This window comes from Paramisgurnus dabryanus, chromosome 22, assembly GCF_030506205.2.
Source record: "Paramisgurnus dabryanus chromosome 22, PD_genome_1.1, whole genome shotgun sequence".
Classification (NCBI taxonomy): domain Eukaryota; kingdom Metazoa; phylum Chordata; class Actinopteri; order Cypriniformes; family Cobitidae; genus Paramisgurnus; species Paramisgurnus dabryanus.
Genome location: NC_133358.1, coordinates 23,264,214 through 23,289,833, shown reverse-complemented (window position 1 = coordinate 23,289,833; position 25,620 = coordinate 23,264,214). Strand labels below are relative to the sequence as shown.

Sequence of the window (25,620 nt, the reverse complement as noted above, 5' to 3'; positions counted from 1 at the left end):
TCGTATTTTCACGCCAGAAGTCAAAAAAAGACCTAAAACTTGTGTTTAATACCTCAGATTAGATAAATGGGCGGAGAGAAGGCGGTCGCGTGTGGCTGTTCGAACGCATTCAACCACATAAGCGTTCCGCAACTCCAAAGCGATCCGATCGAAAGTGGTTTCGACTACCTCTGGATGTGGTTGAAAGTGGTCGAAAGTGGACGAGCTCAAAACGTTTTGAACACCGTTTACACCTGGCATTAACGTCGTCCACTTGTGATCCGATCGACGAACACGCATGTTAATGCCAAGTGTAAACAGCCTCTGAGATTCAACGTAATCGACATGTTGCCATATTAGAATTTACCACATAAATATGTGATGTATCAATAGCTAAATTAACTTAAAAGTCGCCATGAAATTGAAATCAAAAACTTTTTTTAAGGAATATTGTTTTTTTTTATAAATTACTTATCTGTGAGCTTCATTATTTCATTAAAGTGTCCTCAAAATCTTTAATCAAAAACGCTAATCTCCTCCTCAAAACAACCTCTCTTTACTTCTTGTCACAAGGAATGGTGCGAGGACAGGGCCAGGGAAAAGATTGCAGCGATTAGAAATTGAGCCTTCGCTAAGCCACACCCGAAAACCGCCACAGGCCAATCGTGGTTTAGCAACCGCAACTACGCGCGGGGAGTCTGACAAGCTTTCGAGCTAGGGAAACATGCCAAAGCATTGTGAATATGGATTGTGTAAATCTGATACCCGTTATCCTAAAAGTTTGGATGGGGTCGTGGATTTTTTCCCTTCCCGAAACTTAAAACCCAAGTGGAGAAATGTCGGACATGGATCAAGCAGTGTGGAATTCACAACTAAATATCGACAGGATTAACAAAAACACATACGTTGGCTCCAATTTAAAATGCTAATGCATTGCAAACAATGACGGTTCTTGGCTCATAAAGCATATATTTAAGTTGATTAAAGGCAAGTCTGGGACTGACTGACATACTTAAAAGGATAGTTCAGCCAAAAATGATATCAAACCCATGACTTACTCACCCCCAAGCTGTCCGAGTTGCATATGTCCATCGTTTTTCAGACAAACACATTTTCGGATATTTTAGAAAATGTTTTATGGCGCTTTTCCATTGCATAGTACCCCACGGTTTAGTTTAGTTTGGGTCGGGTCAGCTCACCTCACTTTGGCGTGGTTAGCTTTTCCATCGAGTTTAGTATCACTTCGGAGTGGGAGGGATTATAGGCGTGTCGTTATATTTACGCTGCCTACTGCTGTGACATCATACACGTGAGAGCGTTGTTGTACATTCCCATACATTCATTTATTTCTCAGTCTGCCACAAAATTAAAATTGGCCACCACAAATTGATGTTTTCACATCGCGTTTATAACTACCTCTGTCTCACATGACAGTTTCTGTTCAAACACCCGACCCGTGGCGTCAGTCAATGGCGCTCCGCGGAGCCTCATTTAAGTTCCATTAAGCATATATAATGCGGACGTGCACGACGCGAATGTGCCGCCACAAACTGCATGTCTGGAAAAAACTGTTATGGTGTCCCGGATTCTCAACCTGCGGATGTTTTTCATCGCTAAAAGGGTGTTTGGAAACTTATAGCAGAACACAGATAACAACATGTTTGCTTGAGACAGCGCAAGCTAGCAGTAAGCTAAAGCTAATATTTACATTATAGCGATGAAGTGACGATTCTCTCAGACCAATCAGTGACCTACAGTGTTTTCGCGTCACGTTTGGTATCAGCTCGGGTCGCTTGGAACCCCAACCGAGGTGGTACGAAAAAAAGTATCGGGTACTACGTACTGCACCCAATGGAAAAACTCCCAAAAGTTAACTGACCCGACCCAAACTAAACTAAACCGTGGGGTACTATGCAATGGAAAAGCGCCATTAGATCTTTCAGTTGATTAAATGTAATGTTACGGGTCCACCCATAGTCCACGACCTTCAAGTCCAAAAAAAGTGCGTCCATCCATCACAAATTAAATCCAAACGGCTCCAGGTTGATAAACAAAGGTCTTCTGAGGGTAATCCGCGCGGTGTGTTGTAGAAATATCCATATTTTGCCGCCATCTTAATTGCGTCCGCATTCAGGATGAGAGCTTACGCAGCCTACGGAGGCTACTCTGCTGCTGCTCTGTGCCCCCGCCCTCCGAATTTGTCATAGGTCACTAAGAAAAGTGCGTACACTACCCTAATACTCTCTCCTGAATACAGAGGAGTCTAAGAAGGCGGCGCTACCTGAAGGTATTTATTTTCGTTAATAAAGTTTTAAATATGGATATATTTTTACAACAACACCGCGCGGATTACCCTCAGAAGACCTTTGTTTATCATCCTGGAGCCGTTTGGATTTAATTTGTGAAGGATGAACGCACTTTTTTTGGACTTGAAGGTCGTGGACTATGGGTGGACCCCGTAACATTACATTTAATCAACTGAAAAATCTAAAACATTTTCTAAAATATCCGAAAATGTGTTTGTCTGAAAAACGATGGACGTATGCAACTCGGACAGCTTGGGGGTGAGTAAATCATGGGTTTAATATCATTTTTGGCCAAACTATCCCTTTAAAAATAATATTTTAGCATTTTGTTAATAGACGACCTACCACTGAATTACAGTTCTGCATCCCGTTGGCTACTTAAAGGGAGAAATTGTAGTTCAATTATGAATGGTCCTGACATAATCCTGACATCGTAACACAATCACTATCTCCAACGAACTTAAGTTTGGTTTACGCAAGTGTGATGGTCTACCAGCATACCTTATGGTGCTGCTGTCATGGAAACGCATTAAAGACTAGGCCCCTGGGGACCAAAGTACAGCTGGGGATCACAAAGACTAGGTCAAACATTGAAACTTGAGCAATAAGAACTGTGATAAATGAACCACAATCACACTTTAGAGCAAAAACTTGAAGCAAAAAGAGTATTTTGTTTACTTATTTTATATCTTAAGATACTAATCTCCTAAATTGAGGTAACTGTGGTGTAAAGGGCAGAATCACAACCCCTTGTTTTTACTTTCAATCTCTTTTATGGCATGCAGCTGCATGGCTCACGCTTTCAAATACACGCTTCCTGTCAAAGTCTAAGACTTCGACAGAGTCAAACCACAGTATGTAGCTGCAAACTTCTGCAGAGCACCCCGTCTAAAGTGTGTAGATGCCTATACTGTACACACACACAGATCGAACTTGGCGAGACTTCTTCCTTTTGAACTGTAAAAATAGACATGCCAACAAAAACAGAGGACTTGCCATGTACTGTATGAACACCAAAGGTCTCACCTGAAGGTCTGTTTGTTTATCAGATGATCAGCTACACTACTTGTCCAAAAGATGGACCATGCTATTAAAACACAAAAGTATCAGTAAGGAAGTGATGTTGGATGATGGGTTTTGTGTTGCATTGTAAGTAGCTTTGGATAAAAGTGTCTGACAAATGCATAAATATTTCAGCAATTTCAATATCTTACAAGCTTGCCAGACAGCATAAAACATTTATTTTTAATAAACCTTGCTTTATGTTCAAGAGGTTGGTCGTGTTAAAACATAAAAGGGCCATGTTCTTCAACAAATCTTTGACTCCTGCATTATGGCCACTGTACAGGAAGCTGAAATAGGGGTCTCCACTTATTTTTGGCCATGCAGTGCACATTGGTTCCTGCTTTTATCACAGGAAGCGACAGAGTAACCTCATCCCCAATTCGGTTGACCACGCGCACCAGTTTCTAACATGGTTATTCTATTACCATACACGTCCTGATCTGGAAATCCTATTTGCTCTATCACGAGACTTTCTTTCACTGACGTCCTGTTTGCAAGAGCATTTGGAGAGCTCTGAGAGCCTGTGTGTGTGTCAGTGTGTGCGATGTACATTCCTCTCCCCCTCCCACTGGTTTGCTGCAGATGGTCAATGGTTGCTGGTTTCCATAGCGTTCCATCATTCCTCTGCTGATACACTGACTCTTGCACTACAAAGGAAGAAAAAGTCATCATGTGCTCCAGGGAATGACGACCCATCACACACAACACAACAGTGTAACGCGACCTTGGTACGGTTAGTGCAGCTTTCTGATCAATGCCAAATGCTTGTACTCAGCACCAGGCTGATCTGTCATGTGACTGAAACCTGTAAAACAGATTTTATATTTAAAAACACAGGAAGTCGGGGTAAGCCCAGTCTCAACTGCTCTTAAAAAGGTTTGGTTACGTCATATACCAGCAAGGGATAACTGGGCCATGATAACCAGCCATATCCCTGAATGGAGTATCTTTAATGCGTCTGGTAGTCTTCACAATGCATTGCTGCTTAAAGGGCTAGGCGATGTTGACAAAATACCTATCTTTGTCATTTGGTGTTAAATGACGATATGTTATAGATATTTTGGTATTTCCTACAAAGTGAAATAAACGTTTACATGCAAGGCTAAAAATCACCTTTATTAAAGGACCCATTTAATGCAAAATCCACTTTTACAAGGTGTTTGGACATAAATGTGTGTTGGCAGTTAGTGAACATAACACCCTACAAAAAAATCCACCCACTGCTTCTTTTTCAATCTTTATTAGACATGCTATTTTGATTCTCTTGTTAATGTAACTCTTGCGCCGGGCGCAAATCAATAAGGGGTTGGTCTGAAGTAGGTTCATTATTCTTAGGTGTGGTTTGGGCGTAACGTCAAATAAACCAATCAGAACGTTATCCAACATTACCTTTAAAAGCAAGGGCACAAGTTCCATGGCGGGTTGCTATTATTATGACGGATTTACCAGGCGTACGCCAGGAGCGGTTTACAGCCGAGGAGACCCACATTCTTGTAAGAGCAGTCAAAGACAGAGAAGTTGTTTTGTATGGGGATAGGAGAAACCCGCCCAAATCAGCGTAGGTTAAACAGGCGTGAGAGGAAATAGCCACAATTGTCTGGCATCCCCATCATTGCGCCAAGCGCTACAATGATGTCAGGAGACGGGGGAATTTCAAGCTTGCCAGCATAAATCGGGCACGCTGTGTAACGGGAGGTGGATCTGCCTCTACACAAATGCCAGCAGAGGACATCGCTGCGTCCACCCTCACCGCTGAAAGGGTTTGGGGGCTTTGAAATCGGACCCAAGAAACGCAAGCAAGGTCCAACCCCAAAGTACTCTTAAAAATCAAGGTTTCTTATGAAAACATTTTAATTATTATTTACATAAAATAAACGTAATACAGCCACACAACAAACTTATGAAAATATTTTAATCGTTATTTGCATGAGAATTTTTTAACGCAGACACACAATAAATAAAAACTATCACCACAATGCTCACTACTATGATTCCCCTTATCTCGTGTATTAATATTTTTAAGGGTAACAATTTATGATTTGCAAAAATAACTGTTGCATCTGTGTAGATTAGATGCAAAGTGTATGCGCGTTGTGCACGCTGTCAAGCATGCGCCCTTAAAATAGCATAATGAACAACACGCAACGCGCCACTGACTTTAAACTTTTTTTTTCTGGTCAGTGGCACAATTGTTTTTTGAAACCGCAAAATAGCATCAGGGATGGTTTGCGCCGGAACACGCCTCTTTTTTTGCGCTGAACCGCCCAGGGAGTGCAAGTTCATTCCCTAGTTTGCCGACGTGCGTGGAGGGAAAAACCCGCTGTGCGCCGGTGCAAAATACGAATGATACATGCGTCACTGACAAAGTCAATTGCGCTGGGTGCAAGATAGGGCCCATAGTCTCATCCCGTATAGGATACCAAAAGATATACAGATATATTACTGAGATATGAATTTTGGTCAGTATGAGCCCTACTTCACAACAAAGCTATTGGGAATTCCGGAAATAAAGGAGACAAAATCCTACAAAAACTGTAGAAAAGACCACAAAGACATTATAAAAATAGTTTTAGTGGTCTGGCAAGAATTTGTAGTTGTTAATCATGTAAACTTATAATGCAGTGCACCACTAGAATCAGTAGGTTACACGCTCTACAAACCAGTTACATCAGCAACATGGAGCACTGTATTTCAGGGTGTAATGCATCACTGGTTACGACACAGTTTTGCAAAGTGCCGCCCATGGATTATCAGGGCACTGGAGCGAGAGTAGAGCGTCCCCTCCTACACATGCATCCCGAAAAGTAAAAAGGAGAGTGGAGCTTACACGTACACAAAAATAAGACAGCTTAGAGGCAAACAACGCCACCATTGAAGAAAGAGAATGGGAAATGAAAGGATAACGAAACAGTTCACCCAAAAATAACACAGTTTCATACTCAGGAAGGCAAAATGTTGATGCACGGGCTCAAAAACTACCCCTAAAACACAAACAGAAAAGCAGATCATAATATAATTTAAACATAATCTCTCGACTTCCACGCCTGGTCGCCTGAGGTTAATTCAAAGCTTGATGCTAAAACAATTATTCCTATCTGTGTTGATTCAAATCAAAGAATAAGACAACATATAGACAACATATAGAAGCATGGCATGAGTCCAAACACGACTGAGTGTTTGTGAAGAACGAATGTCTGTTTGTACTAAATTACATTGCTCATTTAATCACACAAGAGTTCAAATTATCACATTAGCAAACAGGAAGATAGGATGCATGCCTGACTGAACCAATCTGCCGAAGAGGAAGTCACCCTTACAAGAAGTGACCAGCCTAGTACAGCAATGACAATTGTAAATACATTATCATTTTTATTATAGCTTCCCTGTAGCATGCACTGCAGAACCGAGATCTGATTGGGCTTTGCAAAAAGGGATTTAAGTGGAATGGGAAAACACAGATCAACAGTGAGATTTATTTTGTGGTAGACCTCAAGCAGGAAACACCTGTCCTGTGGGTGGCACTATGTGTATCATTTTGCCCTTATGAAACATTTATAGACCTTTATCAGCTACAGAAAAGATTGCACAGACAATTTGTTTATGAAATCTGCTGGTTTTTAAGTTAAATTTGTGTGAAGCTGAATCATTGGTTAAAAATAAAATCATTGAAATGCATCAGTGTCAATGACGTGGTGTTCAATACTGTCAAAGACTGCAAACAAAAGTGAAACATTTTAATATAAACATGTGTGACACAACCTCTTTTAGAGTCTTTCAATTTTTGTAATTTTCTGTTGTCTACATAAAATTATCCTGCGTATTGTAAAGAACATTGCAACCTGTTAAATATAGCCTTGATATCTTTAACAAATTATTCGAGATTTTATTAATACTTTTGTATGACCCTATACTATTTTTTATAAGGAATCTTAGGGGTTATATATAGGGATGCAAAATGATTAATCACAACTAATTGTATGCAGAATTAAAGTTTTTGTTTACATCATATATGTGTGTGTACTGTGTATAATAATTTTGTATGAAGAAACACACACATGCATGTACATTTTTAAGAAAGAAAATCTATTTATATATTACGTATTTTTTATTATATATAAAATATAAATTATATTTAAATATAAAAATGTATACACATGCAAATATTTCTTAAATATATACATAATTATTATACACAGTACACACACAAACTGTATATTAATGGTCTCTGACCTTTTTGTGGGCAAGGGCTACCACAAGAGATAAAAAATCTGGAGGGCTACTTTTTTGATATAGCCTACTCAAAACTTTTTGTTTCACTTGTTTATTTTATTTTACTTGTTGATGTATTTTATCATTGTTAAAAATGTTAAAATACATAAAAGAAAAATTATTAAAATTAAGGCTATTAATAGAATGTGCTTTGGCGGGCAACTAACAGACTCCGTGCGGGCAACCTCGTGCCCACGTGCACCATGTAGGAGACCATTGCTGTATATGATGCAACAAGAAGTTTTATTCCCCTAACAATTAGTCGAGATTTGCAGCCCTGTTAAAATTAAACTCCATTACTAGCCTAAAAAACTTCAGACATACAAACATCACATCAACCTGCATGCTCGCTCACACAAAATGTTTATGGTCAAAGAGCTGTTAAACTTGAACATGGAACGTGACTTCTGTTAGCATAATCACAAAAAACATGTTCTAAAATATTCCAACCTCATTCGGATGTTCGGAGATCACTGTGAGCCGTATAGGTGTAATATGACTCACATGCTTTGCTGATCTTCCAACTCAGCAGAATCCAAACCCACAGAGAGTACGAATAAGACCGGCCTTGCATCAGTGTGCAGGCACCATCAAGCACTTTTCTAGAAAAACTCTTCAATGCATTGAAAATCTGATTTTTAATTCAGACTTCTGAAAATTGATATGAACACGTAAATCCATTTGAGAATCCATTTGCCAGGTTTTATCTTAATTGAGGAGTTCAGATTTAAAAGCCACTAAACAACAAAATGTCTGTCAAAAATGAGAATGACATTAAACGCTCTCGGCATGTATTACATACGTTCATTAAATACTTTGCTTCAAAACCGCTTAATCCCAGCCTCAGGCCATTCAGAAATACCAGTTTGTTGGCAGAATCAGAGTCTGATAAAAATGCTAATTTACAAACAAACATGTCATGTGCACTTTTGCATCTAAGCTCTTCAATTCCTATAGCGATGCTACACAGTGTGTGGACCATTGGAATTATATTGATATTTATGATCCTAATAGGAGGGGCATATTCAAGTCATTTTAGTGGTTTTATCGTTTTCTAAGAACATTCTGTGAAAATATAACCTTGATATTTTTAATTTTGACCGAGTAAGGTCATGTCATAGATTATGGGGCGGTTTCCTGACTAGGATTTATCTTAGTCCCAGACTAAAATGCATTTTTGATCTGCCTTACTTTAAAAACATCTTGCACTGACATATCTTAAAATATATCGGAGCCAATGTTTTGTCTCAAGATGCCCACCATTATAGTTTTATTTTTTTATTTTGGTTTGTTTGTCACATTTGTTTACCTACACCACATCCATAACAAAGTACAATGTATATCACTGACACAATAACCCAAAGCCACATTTAGAGGGGACATATCATGAAAATCTGACTTTTTCCATGTTTAAATGCTATAATTGGGTCTCCAGTGCTTCTATCAAACTAGAAAACATGAAAAAGATCAACCCAGTAACTTAGTTTTGGTAAACCATTCTCTGTAAGCATGTGAAAAAATAGTTTATTGAAATTTGGTTCCCCTTGTGATGTCAGAAGGGGATAATACCGTCCCTTAATCTGCACTATCCAACCACGGCACTGCTATTTAGTGCAGAGATAAGCTCATTTGCATTTAAAAGGACATACCCAAAAACAGCACATTTTTGCTTACACCTAGTGGCAATTTTAACGTTTTATAATAAATGATCTATGGGGTATTTTGGGCTAAAACGTCACATATGTACACCAAAGAGGGACACCAAAGAATTATTTGACATCTTAAAAAAGTATTGTGAAATGTTCTCTTTTAAGTCAACCATTTTTACTCACTTTCATAAAGTGTCTTAAAACATCCAACAGTTTTCTTGAAAGCCCTTTGGTCATTCTCAAACTGTCAAAACACATTTAGATTGCACTCACTGACTTTTTCAGCACCTTTCTGTTAAGCATTGACCCTGCCTAGACCATCAGAGGAAGTAAGCACTTCCCTATATCATGTGCCAAAGAAAAGGAAGTGACCTCACAACAGAGAGTCTCTTAAACACTGTGAACAGTCAGACTGTATCTATGCATAACCTACTGTATATTATCGTGTCATCTTATTAACAACTAAAAGATAACTTCAGTATAGTTTTATAACTGCATACTATAGTCACAAAACTACTTATTACAAAACAGCATTTCTGGGTTGATATAATTTATCAAAATATGAAATTTCATAATTTACTCTTGCTTACAGAGATTAGTGAGGTAAGTTCAAATATATCAGCATGTAGAGTGGTATACTTCCATAGTGTACTTAAAGTGCTTAATTTTCGCACACTAATTTTGTACTTAATATACTAAAAATTCATCTTACTTCTTAAGATATTCTTAAGATCATCTAAGTGTACTTCACGGTGCTATTTTGAGACACCATAAATATGAACTAAAATGTGCTAAAAATGTATTTAAAAAATTTATTTAGGTACCACTTGTAGTAAACTTGAACCCATGTTTGTATGAAAGCTGAGTTCAAGTTTAATACAAGTGTTAACTAAATACATTTTTTAATACAGAGATAGTATGTTAAAAGTGCATTTTAGTTCATTTTCATGGTGTCTCAAAATAGCACAGTGAAGTGCACTTAGATGATCTTAAGAACATCTTAAGAGGTACTAAAGATACATTTTTAGTAGGGGTGTAACGGTTCTCAGTAAAGAATCGATTCGTCCCGTCATCCTACCATGGTTTGGGACGCATGTGCGCTTTTCTAATATAGTTTGGTGAAAAAACAACACATAAAACCGCTAATGTATGATTTTGAATAAGCTCTGCGTGTGTTGATGTGACAGTACCTGTCCAATCAACTTGAAGTATGCAAATCTGTTGCCAACCTCACAGTTCCTCCTCACGTGTGTGTGCATGCGTTTGTGGCGCGGACAGTTTAGAGCGGCAAGCGAAGGAGAAATTCCGCTAATAAAGGCACCACCAGCTTCATTTAAGTCTACTGCAGCAGTGATGCTCAAGAAAACATGTACAAAACTGTAAAATTCGCAAGTGCCATATGCTAAAGGCTATACATGTAATTTGAAATTTCAGTTAAGGTGGCCCGCCTAAGCTTGGAAACCCTACCGCCTTAACTAGGTTGTCCAAAAAATTGGGACTTATGTTTTGGGTTTATTCAAGCCAGCCTGTTATTGTATTAGTCTATAGTTCTTGCAATTTTAAAGTAAGTTAGCTGGTGATTTTGTTGTTTGAGCAACCTAGGGTTTCACGTGCCTGTTGATTCGATATAATTGTTGAGCGCTCTTGCTCACTTTATTTATGTGCATTATTTACATGCTACAGTAGTTACACTCCTTTAAGATAATGCAATTAAAGGTGCTCTAAGCGAATTGAAGCGTTTTAGACCATAAAACATTTTTTGTTACATACCGGAAACATCTCCTCACTATCTGCTTGCTGCCTGTCCGCTGATCAAACTGTAAAAAAACGCGATCTCTGTAGACAGCCCAGGCTTCACAAACGGCAATATCAACAAGTGGCCAAACCTAGCATCACAAAACAAAACAAAGTATTCCAGCCAATAAACGACAAGAAGGATTTGGGGGTGGGGGTTGGGCGCGTTCATGAAAGCACGGAAGGGAGCGGGAGGAGTTAGCTACGCTCTGTCTGTTTGAAAACAGTTCAAACATCAACAGGAAGTGACGTCGCACATTATTCGCTTAGAGCGCCTTTAATAGTGGGAAATAATCAGTTTTTACCTTTTTTGCGCTATCTATCATCGTTCGGCAGACGTTCTACAACAACATCTGCTTCAGTTTTGTGTTTATTAACCCTTTAGTTTCACTTCATCACGCAGCTATTCCCGTTAAGAGGTAAAAACATTTAATTTATTAATAATCTAGCATGTGTTCATTTTTTGTCATAGTTTCTTCAAAATTACGTTTTAATTGAGTGTTTTAAAAATAAATATTTTATTTATTTATTTTATTAAAATGTTTTAATTTTCATCATGACGCATACGCCCCCTTTAATTGCCACGCCCTCGGACCCGCACAATCCTACCACCTTAACTAACACATTTTCTGCGGGAAACCCTGCGATTCTGAATTCTGAAAACAAGTCGATGTACAGTAAAACATAAAAACTTGCAAAGCTAGCATATAACAAGTACTTTACTGAGAAAGTGCTGAGAATTTTGGGAGTGTTCCCACATCACACTTTGCTGGTGCTAACAAGCATGAAGCGCTAAAACACCAACAGGCTTCCATGGGTTCCTCACACCTGAATCTGTGAGAATCTGCTTGTTATTATTCGCAGGATCCCTTGTGCAATACGGCCCTAAAGTACTGCTGTCATTTCAGCGCATGTTTCAAAGATAAACACACAATCTTTCTTTCCACAGTGCTTCTAAAACACAAGCTCTCAATCCTTTGACAGTCAGCGGTTAAAATCGCCTGCTGAGTTTAGCACAACACAAACACCCACACTCCAAAGTTAGTGCTGATAGAAACTCATTCATGCTAAACCAAGACAAAGGTCCAATTTCCAGCTGTTAGCCTCAGAGTATGTACACTAGTTCCTGTGTTAAAAGGTCATGGGTGCAATGGCTGAGCTCTGCACTTACCCTGACGAAATTGTCGGGGAAGACACCCCTTCGACCGTCCAGCTCCCCCTCCCACCAGCCCCCTTCATCCTTCCTGATGTTGCTGATGATGTCACCGACAGCGATGGTCAACTCGTCATCGTGCTGGGCCTGGTACTCAAACTCCACAATGGCTTCCACTGAGAAAAAAAGAGAGAGAGAGATTTGAGTACAGAGAGAATGGAGCTGAAAAGCCCTTGGGACATCAGATTTTCACTTAGCAGCGGGAAATATCTTTTAGGCGAGACAGATTAAGACACAAGCCTGAGAAATCAAAGGAATGCTCGTAGCTACTACATGACATTAAAGATTCTCTGTGCACTTTGATGAACTCCAGCGGAGGTGCTATATGCACTCCTGAATCCTGTGAATTTAAATCTGATAGTGATGGCATGAGGTCATAAATGGGGCAGCAGGGGGTTAACCTTGAGGATGGGCATGAGGGATGGAGATAAAACATTGCAGTGATGCGTTTATGAGTCATCAAACTGTGCCACACAAGCCTAGATCACGCCTACACCCTGCAAGACGCCCTGCACACATGCAAAAACGCATTCATTGCGACGCAGCAAAACATCCTTTTTAACATCTACACGGCTCAAGCTTTGTGCCGCAACTCACGTTGTTGACTCGAAGCGTGTGCGTCAACAGCACGGAGGAAAAAACATTTCATAATTTCAGTGCAACTCGACCTCAGCTCTAAACCACCCCTCCTTGACTTACTGTACCACTCAATTGTATAGATGGCCAGACGTCAGATACTTTAAGATGATAGTGCATAAAATCACAGACCACAGACACAGCAAGATGTCTCTGCAGTCTTGTTCTGGAAACTTCTTAGCTGTGCAGGGAAAGATGCATGAGTTCGTATAATTGCGATCGTTGAGCCTGCAGCCATAACAAATACAAAGGTACTGAAGACTTCCAAACATCTGGTGGAACATATCAACGTACACCTACATACACACCAAACACCTACATACACAAACCCACACACACAATATAAATACAGAAACACTGCAGTTTTTATTGTTAGACAGAGATTCAAAGAGTCATTCATCATCCTTAATGGCTTATGGAGCCCAGACACAAGCTGTAGATTTTTCGTCTTTTCTGCATTGATCAGAAGGCCAAAATACACACAATTTACAATGTTCATTTTTAGCTTATTGATCGTCTATTGTTCATAAGAGACCATGCCTAAGAAAATCCAGGCTATTACGCAGCAGCCGAAAATAGTCCCTTTAGTATCTTTCAATAGCAGGGGACTATTTTCAGGCACTACGTAATATCATTGCGCTTCCTGCAGCCATATTACATCAGCAAAGTCCTTGATTATTACGCCTAGAGTATAGGCTAGAGTCTAGTTCCTAGCCATATCGGCCTAGAAAATCGCAACTTTTAATTTTCCGTCGGTCCTAGTACACAATGTAAATACAGAAGAGTCAAGTTTTAAATATGAAAATATTGAAACTCTTTGGTTATTTTTGTAGGTGTGATGCTAATGGTCTAATCAGATTCAATGGATTGTGCTAAGCTATGCTAAAAGTGATAGCGCCAGACCGAGAGATCAGCTGATTGGATTCCAAAATGGTAAGAATCAAATGTTAAACTCTAGGGGAGCTAAAAAATAAACATGTTTTTAGAAAAAGTGGAATGTCCCTTTAAAGACCAGATAAAGTAATTTCTGACAATTGTTTATAAATACATTAGAAATGTTAGAAATGTTTACAAAGACTGAACTATGCAGCACTGAAATGTGGAGTTACACCATCAAAAAGTTTTTCACCAATTCTGAGTTCAGAATTATTTGGGCGGGGTTAAAAGGGTGATGCACTGAACATAGCCCCGCCTCTAACACAATCACAAGCATCCATACAGGTTGTAACGGTATTTAAAAGTGGAAAGAGACGGCAGCTTTCCCTTTAGTGGGCGGGGTTTCAGCAGAGACAGATTTTGATAGTTTATTTTATTTACTTGGGTGGGTGGTTAATAACACTTTTTTTCTATGGTGTGAGAACACATTTAATATTAAACTTCACACTGACTTTCCACAACTCTGAAACATCACGATCATTCCCTAAAATTTTATTCTAGGCTTTGATGACATCATACGCGCATCCTGTGTCCTCTCTCCATCTTGTCTTCCAGCTGTTTGAGGTTTGGATAAGAAGGAAAAATGTAACATAAAACGCAGCTGCCATGGTTTACAGTAAAACATCTCCTTCACACACATACACCCCCGGAACCAGAGTACTGAATCTGTCATGCCCGCCAAATTTTTGTTTTATTTAACATTTCAGTATGACCTTTTCTCACCAGGCCCACACACAAACACTCAGATACACCTTAAAGTCAGACAGACAAAAATATAAAACAACAAAGCAAGCCTCCTACTTCCTGTTTGTTTGTGACTTTCTCCTTTCAGTGGTCAAACTTTGCTGTGGCCCTTTGCTTACGAGCAAGCCTCTGACTCAAAGTACCAAACTTTGGCATAAATGTGTTAACGTTTATCAAACAGTGACTTAGGCCAGTCAGTGAAAACATAGAAACAGGGTTCCCACACCTTAGTTAACTTCAAATTCAAGGACTTTCCAGGTCCAATACCCTTGAGAGCAAGGTTACATTGTGTTACCTTTTAAGATAAATTGTTACAGTTCCCTTTGAGGGAACTTGCGTTGCGTCACTGCGGTGACACTTTGGGGACGCCTCCAGGGGTAAGTGCGTCTGAATGTGTATATCAAATTCAACCAATGGTGAGACTTAATGACAAAGACAGGATGATGCGGGAGCCAGGAAGTATATCGCTATCTGAAATATTGACAAAGACGGCGTTACAGGGACGCAGGAAGTATGGCAAGGGAGACGCAGCGTCTCGTTCCCTTCTCAGGGAACAACAGTTACATACGTAACCCAAGTATGGCCAAAGTATGGATACATTTTTTACGTGTATGCGATGGTATGCGCACAGCTGGATTTTTTGCAACCCAGCATACACATTAGGGATGCTAAACAATTAATCGCGATTAATCGTTAGCAGAATAAAAGTTTTTGTATACTTCACATATGTGTGTAAACTGTGTATAATAAATATGTATATATATATAAATATGAACACATTAATGTATAATTTTAAGAAAAAAAATTTATATATTAAGTATTTATATTTATATATAATATAAATTATACATAAATATACAAATGTATATACACATGTAAACATTTCTAAAACATATACATGCATGTGTGTACATTTATTTATACAAAGTTATTATACACAGTTCACACACATATATGATGTAAACAAAAACTTTTATTCTGCTAACGATTAATCGCGATTAATTGTTAAGCATCCCTAATACACATAGATCACTAAGGCGCACACAGGAAATGTAGTAAGTAGCCAAGGAGATGTGGTGAATTTTGTCACAATGCCCAAGCCTTGAATATCTGCATAGTGCATAAACTATATTATACTCTGGGCTTTAGAAGACCTCAGTGAAAACATGTAACACGCTTTTTTTCTATCAGCACAACATTTAAGCTCGTGCATTAAACATCAACACATCTTTAATACACAGTGAATCTGGGCATGCCCAATCAATTACTTGTGTTACATTAATAATGTACCCATAATGCACTGCACACTGCTTGCATAAATCTTTGGAGGTCTATTCTAAGTTAAATGAGTGGATTATTAGTGCATTTCATGCAAATTTTGCTAGCAAAAGCAAGATGAAGGGTTTGATATCCAGGCAATGAATGTACTGATAATATGTAAAGCTTGAATACACTGCATTCATTTACATTTATTCATTTAGCAGACGCAATTATCCGAAGAGACTTAAAAATGAGAGCACATTTAACATTTTGTAAATGTACGTTTTCCCTTGTATTGATAAGGAACAAGACCAATTCTTTAGCTAATGATGTGCTGGACCTGAACAAAAGTCCCTTTTCTTTCTTTGTCTATTGGGAGCATTATGTAATCTGTAACGCTAAGCAAATGTACGGTACATCTGTATTAATTCTCTAATACTGATTGCATTAAATATACCGACACAAACATAATTGAGATAGGTAATTCAATAAAGCGAGAGCTAGCACAGTTTAGGCCATGTCCGACTGGTGGAGAATTAGGTGTGATAGGCTCACAGAAGATGCAACACATACTCTATTTGGCTGAGGTGATAAACATATGCAGGTTTTGCTTTTATTTGTTACAATACATGCTCTTCTACAGCTCAGAGGATTCAGAATTCAATTTATGTTGGTTTGATAGTTAATATTGGGTTAACAGTGTGGCAGGCAATATTGAACATTGGATATTATCGAGATACTGTGCTGAATTTGAAGGCGGCAGCCCCCACTAAATTTCATGCCGCCTTTGGCTCTTGACAGGTGTCTTTGTCATGTGTCTTCATGGAAAACACAAATAATCGACACCCTTTTTTAAACAGATTCGTTTTAATGAACGGTTAAAACAATTCAGTCACCAAGTGAATCAATCAAGAATCAGTGAGAGAAGTGCATAATAAAGGACATGAAATAGCTTTTTCGGCATTTAAATAAGACTTTAGTAAGACTTGGCACAAATTATAAAAAAATGTATGCAAATTATTAACAAAAAAGTTAATGCTTAGTTCATTATTTATTCACTTAGTCAGTGATTCATATAAAAGCATTAATAGATGCCACAGCTGCTAGTCTGACTATAATAGACTAATAATGCATAATAGGAGAGGTGAAATATTATTTTAAGCATCAGAATTTTTATAAAAATCCCAGGGGTCAGCCCATGGGTGTGTGTTTGACAGTTGTAAAATAACACAGCTGATATTCTTTACAGCCAAACTATTTTACGCAACCTTAGTTAATTACACACCTCTGAACTAAGCCCGCCTGAAACTAATCCAGCTATGGATGGCAGTACAAACATCACAGGACAAAAAAAACATCTAATAATATCCCTCCCAGACACATCATACATTGCAAAAATATTGCAGAATCTAACAAAAGCATACTACATTCATAACAGGACTGTGATCACTATTATTAACCCATTTCAGACCATACATTCCTCTACTTATCTTCAGAGCTGTGGTCTGGTTAGGAGGGGGGCACTGTCCTTCCATCTGAGCTTAAGTCAGCTCTGTTGTCAAGGCAACAGAGAAAAATAACAATGACATGAATATGCATGAATCAGCTGATTCAGTGTGGGCGGTCCAGAAATAGCAGACTCTCTATTGTACCTGACTGCAGAAATGACTATTAAAGCACACGGTGTGTTATTATTGCTTGTCCTAAATCTGTCCAGTTGCCAAATAAGATGTCTGTTAAAGGTGCCGTAGAATGTTAAACTGTATTTACCTAGGGATAGAATAATAAGAGCTCTGTACATGGTAATGACATATCATTGGGCCTCAAACGTAATTGTTTCCTCCTTATGTAAACCTTATGCATGCAAAAGACAGCTGGAAAACAGACGAATCTCAATATAACACCGACTGTAACTTTACAGTCGCAATGTACATCCCCAACATTAAATTTAGTACAATTGTGTTACCATGGTAAAAACAAAGTTGTGACTGCTGAGTTAGCGCTATATACTTGTTAATGCTATACGCTTGCGTTTAGGCTAAAGTTCTACTGTTGACGTTATAGTTGCGTTCTGCAGGTCCATTCTGGAAAACCCCCCACAAACTTACCACCCAGAAATGTCCAATAACAATCTCCAAACAACTGATTACTCCTCAAATTCTGTATCTTCGTCTGATACAGGCACAAACATAAGGTCTGTTTACTTACTTACTTACGCACACACACACGCACGCACGCACGCACGCACAAACACACACACACACACACCAAACAGCTGCTCTAACTGTGGGTTCACACCAGCCATGTTTGGGGCGTCAAATCCCTTCTACCGTGTCAAATTTGTCGCTTGAACATTTTGAGTTTACTCGCTTCATTCGCGAATGAAATTCTAGTCATCGATAGTCAGATTCACATGGAAATCTGCATCCCTAACTCGCTTTCTGTAATCACGTCACTACTACAGCAAGCTCCCGATTGGTTAACGCGGCAAAGTTCAAATTTTTCAACTTACGCGTTTCCCGCGGCAACGCTCAATTAGCCCAAACTAGACACGAGAATGAGGCAGAATCGCGTGTACTGCGCCGCGATAAACGCCTCATTCGCGCCGCGAGACCTCCAGACACACGTCAACGCGTCTTCACATCGACTTAACATAGAAATCACTCACACCTGACGCCTCTACCACGGCTGGTCTGACTGCAGCATAAGAAACAGAGCATTAAAGCCAATCAGAGCAGGGCACAACATTATTATTCATGACCCTTACAAATAAGGTAATAATAGACAATTTTATTCTAAAGGGCAAATCCTAGGGTTGTAACATGTAAAACCATCTCTGGAAAATTTTGGCACTTAAAGGAAGTGCTTGCAAACTAAGTGCTCTTCAACCATACAATATAGATCTCATTTTTGATCTGCTTAAAAATCACCATGTTTTATTTTGTGCCACCATACTTACTCGTGTAACTACTCATGTAACATTCTTTAAATAGGGAAAACATGGATATGTTTGGAGGCTTCTAAATTCATCCCTGTTTGGATCCTAAAGGCTGGTTCAGACAGGACGAATTTAAAATCGTCGGCCGATTTTCCAACCCTGAGAGACCCCACACATGGCAATAAAACATCGCGGGTCTAACAGTTTTGGTCGTACAGTTAGTGGTGCGCCGCAGTCTCCCGGTCAGACGGGGAATCTTGCAAAATCTCTCTAGATCAAATGTGATTTCAGAGTAAACAATCATGGCGGACGAAGAGGATGCAGTGGCGATAGTTTGCAGTTTGTTTTTAACCGACAAAAAACGTTATCAAAAGAAAAGGCGATGGTCAAAGAAGTGGAGACAAGACAATGCGAGCATGGACTATACTTGCTACATCATGATATAAAGGTGAGTTGTTGTGACCTGTGATTTTGTTTCCCGGTACATCCTCGCTGCCTCGTCACCTCGCTTTCTGATTGGCTACACGTCACAGTCCACAAGCTGCGTGCTCGTTTGTCCCCGGGAGACACCACACACGAGAAGAAATCGGGTCAAAAAAATCCAACATGTTGGATATCCCCGATTTGAGATCCGAGCGGCCCCGAGGTGCTTCCGAGTAGACGAGAGCAGTCTAAACACACCACACACGGCAAGAATATCTGATCAGTTTATTTTACGATTATCGGAGCATCCTTAAGATTGTCGGAAGGGGTGAATCGGGGCTAAATTCGGCCTAATTATCCTGCCGTGTGAACCAGCCTTAAGGAATGAATGGGCCTAGGCTAAATGCTAACATTCACGACACACTGTACAAAGATAATCTTAAATTACACTAGGGATGCTTAACGATTAATCGCGATTAATCGTTAGCAGAATAAAAGTTTTTGTTTACATCATATATGTGTGTGAAATGTGTATAATAACTTTGTATAAATAAATGTACACACATGCATGTATATGTTTTAGAAATGTTTACATGTGTATATACATTTGTATATTTATGTATAATTTATATTATATATAAATATAAATACTTAATATATATTAAAAAAATTCTTAAAATTATGCATGAATGTGTTCATATATATATATATATATATATATATATATATATATATATATATATATATATATATATATATATATATATATATATATATATATATATATATATATATATATATATATATATATATATATATATATATATATACATATTTATTATACACAGTTTACACACATATGTGATGTAAACAAAAACTTTTATTCTGCTAACGATTAATTGCGATTAATTGTTTAGCATCCCTATATTACACGCATTGAAAAAAGATAGGGATGTATTAATTTATCTAAGTTGAGGAAAGAACATAGTAAAATATTGAAAAACCGTGGTGTTTTACATATTATTTCAATGCATTCTTTGTCACCTTTACCTGATTAGAGATGCACCAATGTATCCGCTGCTAACTGATAACTGATCAACGTAAAACCATCGCCATATTGGCTATAGCATGAAAGTGGCTTTTGCACATGAGCTCCTCATATATAACATTATAAAATGAAACTATAAAATGAAATATTAAATGTTGTTTCATGCTTCCTTAAAAGCTGTCACGTATAAAATAAGCTGGTGTGTGGTGGGCGTTCTGGCGCAATATGGCTGCCGTCTCATCTTCCAGGTGGATGCTGCACATTGGTGGTGGTTGAGGAGATTCCCCCGTTCATATGTAAAGCGCTTTGAGTACTGAGAAAAGCCCTATATAAATGTAAGGAATTATTAAAACCAAAAAATATAAATGAAGAAAAGGATCATCTGTGACCACATGCGAGTCACCATGTATGTTAAGTTTCCAAATCATTTCAGCCAAACCTCTGATTATGTAGGTTAAAGTTCATTCACGTTGAAAAACTCTGAGATACAAGAACATGACTGGTGCAAGACACCGAATGGTTAACTTCTCACAGATGCACAACGCATATGGTTTATTAAAAAGAGCTCCAAGTGAGACATTTTACTTTGTATCTATAAAGCACTTTGAAGTTTGTATGCTATACTGTGGACATGATGACATCCTGCAGTGCTCAGATTTTGTGCAGTTTTATTATTATTTAACTGTGTGGTTTACGGGTATGTGGGTCAGTAAATATGACAAACCGTACATTATTATCACTGAAACTGTTGCATAACATCATACAAAACTCTTAAAGTAGCTCTCGTGGATTGTCAGTGGAAGAGAATTTAAAACATGGGCATATGATATTCATGAAACAGATTTACATTATTTCTTAAAATCTATTTTGTACTAACGCTTACATTAAGTCAAAAACTTAAATCTTGAATGAAGCAATAACCTGCTTAAGAAATCCGTGGTTACTCCGCAACATATCTTTCCTCTTTTAAGAAAAACATTACACTAAAAAACAACTTCTATTGCCCACATTAAAACATATGGGATGCTATATTGCTGCACATTTTCCATCAGTATGGAGCAGATGATGATTTCTAAATAACTGTCTTGTGGTATATTTTATGAAGCTCATTTGATACTACGATGCAATAAAAAAAGGCCAATATCCAAACATGGTGTCTTTTGGGAGAAAAGTCTTGTGATATACCTGCGGTAAGAAAATTATTATTTTTTTGCTTGCACTGGCAATAACAAAACAACTATCACAACAGGGTGGAAACTACGGAAGATCTGTAAATACGAGGAACTAAACGCAAACATGCATTTAAGTACTTCCCTGTTGTATGCTGAAAGGGCAAAGAAAGAGCAGGATACAGCAGCCGTAATAGTAAAGAAACGGTAACATTTCCAAGAATCCAAAGCTCAACACATCACTGGGGAGTAAAACCACTGCAGATATGGGTTTAATTAACTTGCATGCAATATGAAAATTCATAGGGAGTCCCCGTAAGTGAGAAATTCACTGAATTCAAAACTGAAGCATGAGACTTCCATGTCTCATGCTTCAGTTTTAAAGTAAAGTAAAGTAAAGCTGTCGTTCCAGCTGGCTACTGCTGAATCAGAAATAATGGGTGAATCATTTGTACTAGTCTGAAAGTTTATTTTATACTTGGCCTGTTATGATTTCATTCCTAATCACTTTACATGGTTTTGTATCTGGTGTCTCATGATGCTAATAAATGCTAAAATGTGTTTAATCTAAGCTAGGCACATGAAATGTCCAGTTTTTCAACAAAGATCTGGTTTGCATTTATAATGCATGTTTTATGTCTATACTCCGGCTTCAGAACATTATTATCTGTTAATCTTGTATATACACCGATGGCCTTCCTCGCTAAACAATGTAAGCAAAGCACCGGTATGTGATGGGCGGTGTGCTCAAACCTTCATCATGCTGATTATATTTTCAACACGTAACCCTGCTTATCTCAAGGCTTTGATGACTTTCCCCAAAAGATCTGAGAGACGGGTGCACGAAAGAAGTGTTTTGTCAAAGACAAACCCGAATCCCTTGATAAGCTCATCGTCTAACTGAAAAGATCTGTTTTATAAGGGCAAAGCCTGATGTCACTGCCAGTACTTTTAATATGTTAATAGTGCAAATCAAAATAATTTGCGACAGTGTCTTTAATATGCTTGGTAATATGGTAAGATTTGAGAAAGTGGCGTTGATTCTGCAAATCAGTTATGCTTACTGTTTGCAAAATGTTAAATGCATTCATTCATAAGTTGTTTTGGAGCATCTGCTAAATGAATAAATATGTTCATATGGCAAGTTCCTGTAGCTCATTTGGTAAGAGCATTGCTTTCGTAGTAAAAAGGTCATGGGTTCGATTCCACGAAAATTTAGAACTTGAATGTTTGGGATAAAAGCATCTGCCAAACCACAACTGTAAATGCTTACAACATGACTTCCACAGCGCTGTGTTGCATGTCAGTGTAGATTCACTTTATCTCTCAAATCTAAAACAAAACTGATACTCAGATATTTTTTGCTCAGATGGCAAAAACAGCTACCGCTTCCCGGTTAATGACAGTGTTGTGCTTGTGGGCGTCAGGGGAGGCCTTCTGTTTAAAAAATATATAGATAAGCATACAAACAATACAGATAAACCAAAAACTTCTTACAAATATTTTGCCTACAGAACCACATGATGCAATGTCACTCTCAAACCACCCGATACTATTTAACAAGCATTTGATTTTGGCATAAACTAAAACAACTGGTGTTCAGAAACATTTAAAGTCCATTAACAATTCTAAAGAGTCAAATAATATTTACACCAAAATGAACGCGACGCGCTGTTACGTCATTGTCACAGATAAATACGCAATTCATTATAACCGCGACTGATGTACTGTAGCCACATCTGTGTAACGGGCAGCTGGAGGAGAGCAGGAAACCTCAGCGGGAAATGAAATTCAGTCTTTAACTCTTCACTGGCTCGGAGACAGCAAAGTGGAAGAAAAAAAATACGTAAACGTGTCCACATCTTGAAACGATCAGCTTCATATTTCTAACACCGTTACAAAATTCATCATGAAACACGAGCGCGACGGGCGCGTCATGCAAACACTGTTTAGGATTCCATCATCTTAGTTTCATAAATGTTTTGTGTCACATCGATAGATATCCAAATGCAATATCTGGCTCAATATACACTGTCTTTCAACGAATCTGTTGCACTTACCCATTTATGAACTTGTATACTCGACGCGTTTGTCTAGGAGAGCGATATTTTCAACGTTGAGAGAAAGATAGAAATCCGCTACTTTCAGGAGATGCGACCCCGCGGACTCAAGCACTGCCAACGATCATTTACAAGGAAGGAACGCGGGCTCTAAGCATATTTCTTTAAGATTAAGTTTACCCCTCATTAAAAGGGCAACAGGGGCAGGGGCAACAATGAAAAGGGGAATGAGATGATCTGGATGTTGCCCCAGCCGCACGGCGCCTAGCAGTTTCGCCTCCGTCGCTTTACGAACTCCAGCCTGCCGTCACTGCGCTCAGTGGGCGCTCTAGAACCGAAAGATCTCGCGAGAAGTGGACGGCTGCCCTGTGATAAGCGAGCCCATCAAACGATATTTTCTGTTCGCTAATTTAAATGTGGGCTAATTTATATTTTTTATTAAAAAAAGTCCTAAGGATTTGATCTACTCGAAACCTAACATAAAGTACATAACATAACATAACATAACATAACATAACATAACAAAACATGTTGTGTTTGTATGAAGAAAACATGCAATGAAATGTACAAAAATGTTACGTTTTGATAAATGTACGTATTGTCAAAAAACTTAAAATCATAGTAATTATAGAAAAAGCGTTAATAACCTGTATTTCTATATTACATACATTTTTATTCCTTGTTATGAATAAAAATATATGTACAAATCCCTCTACAAATTAGCCATAAACTTCATTTGTTAAACAAAATTAAATGCAAATCATCATTTGGTAAAACTAGATATAGGTTCAAATATTTTGTTATACCTCTCTCAGTAGTCACTGCTGCCACCCAATGGCCATATACCACCAGTGCACCTTTGAATTCATTTTTACTCACGCCCCCTTAATGAATACACAAAAATAAAATAGTCCCTTTTCCCACCTCCCATATTCCATTTTATTTATGTCTACATGCATGCTTTTGGATTTACCCCTATTGTGCTTTAATGGACTAACTGCAATAAAACTTGGGATGGTTACAAATATCACATACAAGAAGAATGTGCTTAGACAGCAAAACTTGTTGTCAGCTTGTAAGGAGTAATGGTGTGGAAAGCAGGAGAAAGCAAACCATAAAAGTCACAACACAAAAACAGGAAACACAGACTTTTTACTACATATTTTTGCCACAAGAGGGTGTAAGCCAGTGACTTATAAGTCTGATATATTTTGTGATTTTGCTGTTCATCTTGTAGAAACTTTAAGGGCCATAGAACTTTACAATCCAATAGAAGAAAAAAAATTCCGCAACATGTCAAGGAGAGAGATTATGGACAGACTAAGGTTTAATTACAATCAGTTCAAATTTTAAACTGAACATATTAGTGGAGCAATATTGCTATAAAATATCTATCCCTGAGTATGGGAGAGGCTAGATGCTAAAAATATATTGCTGTACTGAGTCAGACTCAGAGACTAGGAGATTAAATGCCTTTGTTAATAGTCAAAGCACCTGCAGCAGTGCTCATTTTTATGGTTATTTAGTTTGGCCACCTGCCTTCTATTCTTGCATATACATGAATGCCACTTTATATATGCTTTGATGATATCTACATACAGAATTACATGACCTTTAGAAAGTAAATGGAAGGGACAGGGGAGATCTAATGTTATTTTATTCATTGCAGTTGTTAGAGTTTCACTATTTGTAATGATATATAAATATAAAATATCTCTGAAACAAATATTACAGTATTGGTCAGTATCTACGGTATTCATTTTCATTAAAAAAGACTGCAAGTTAGGCAGTCAAGAAATAATATTATAACATGAATCACAGTTTGAACATTTAGAATATGAAGAATTCCGAAGATTTAAGAGGGGAAGTTGCTTCACCTGCTTTCCGAAGAAGCCAGACGTCTAAATTGAAAGAAAAGTTTAAACTGTGCCCTTGGGCTAGAAAAGGATTGAGACAGAGGAAGGTCTTTGTCTTTTGACTCACACAATGAAAGCTGAACCTTTACCCCATTTTTAGTGAATTTAAAAATTATACTTCCAAAATCATAAAAAAATGTGTTTGTGAAGTGAAGTGTAAGAGACTGGGGGGTCAACGGCCCCATAAAAATATTTTCTTTTCCCTAATGCCATTT

At 38.2% G+C, this 25,620-nt stretch overlaps 1 protein-coding gene across 2 annotated transcripts in view; it reads right to left on the bottom strand.

Moving 5' to 3' along the window:
* The window catches only part of sh3kbp1 (SH3-domain kinase binding protein 1), a 50,262-nt gene extending 26,453 nt beyond the window's left edge, over window positions 1-23,809 (bottom strand). For both annotated transcript variants that reach the window (XM_065258388.1, XM_065258389.1), the window contains exons 1-2: window positions 23,490-23,809; window positions 12,234-12,391 (exon numbers count right to left, since the gene is read on the bottom strand). In XM_065258388.1, the coding sequence (XP_065114460.1) occupies window positions 12,234-12,391; window positions 23,490-23,493 (162 nt within the window). In that variant the 5' untranslated portion in view covers window positions 23,494-23,809. The remainder of the gene's footprint in view (window positions 1-12,233; window positions 12,392-23,489) is intronic.
* Between the last annotated feature and the right edge of the window lie 1,811 nt (window positions 23,810-25,620).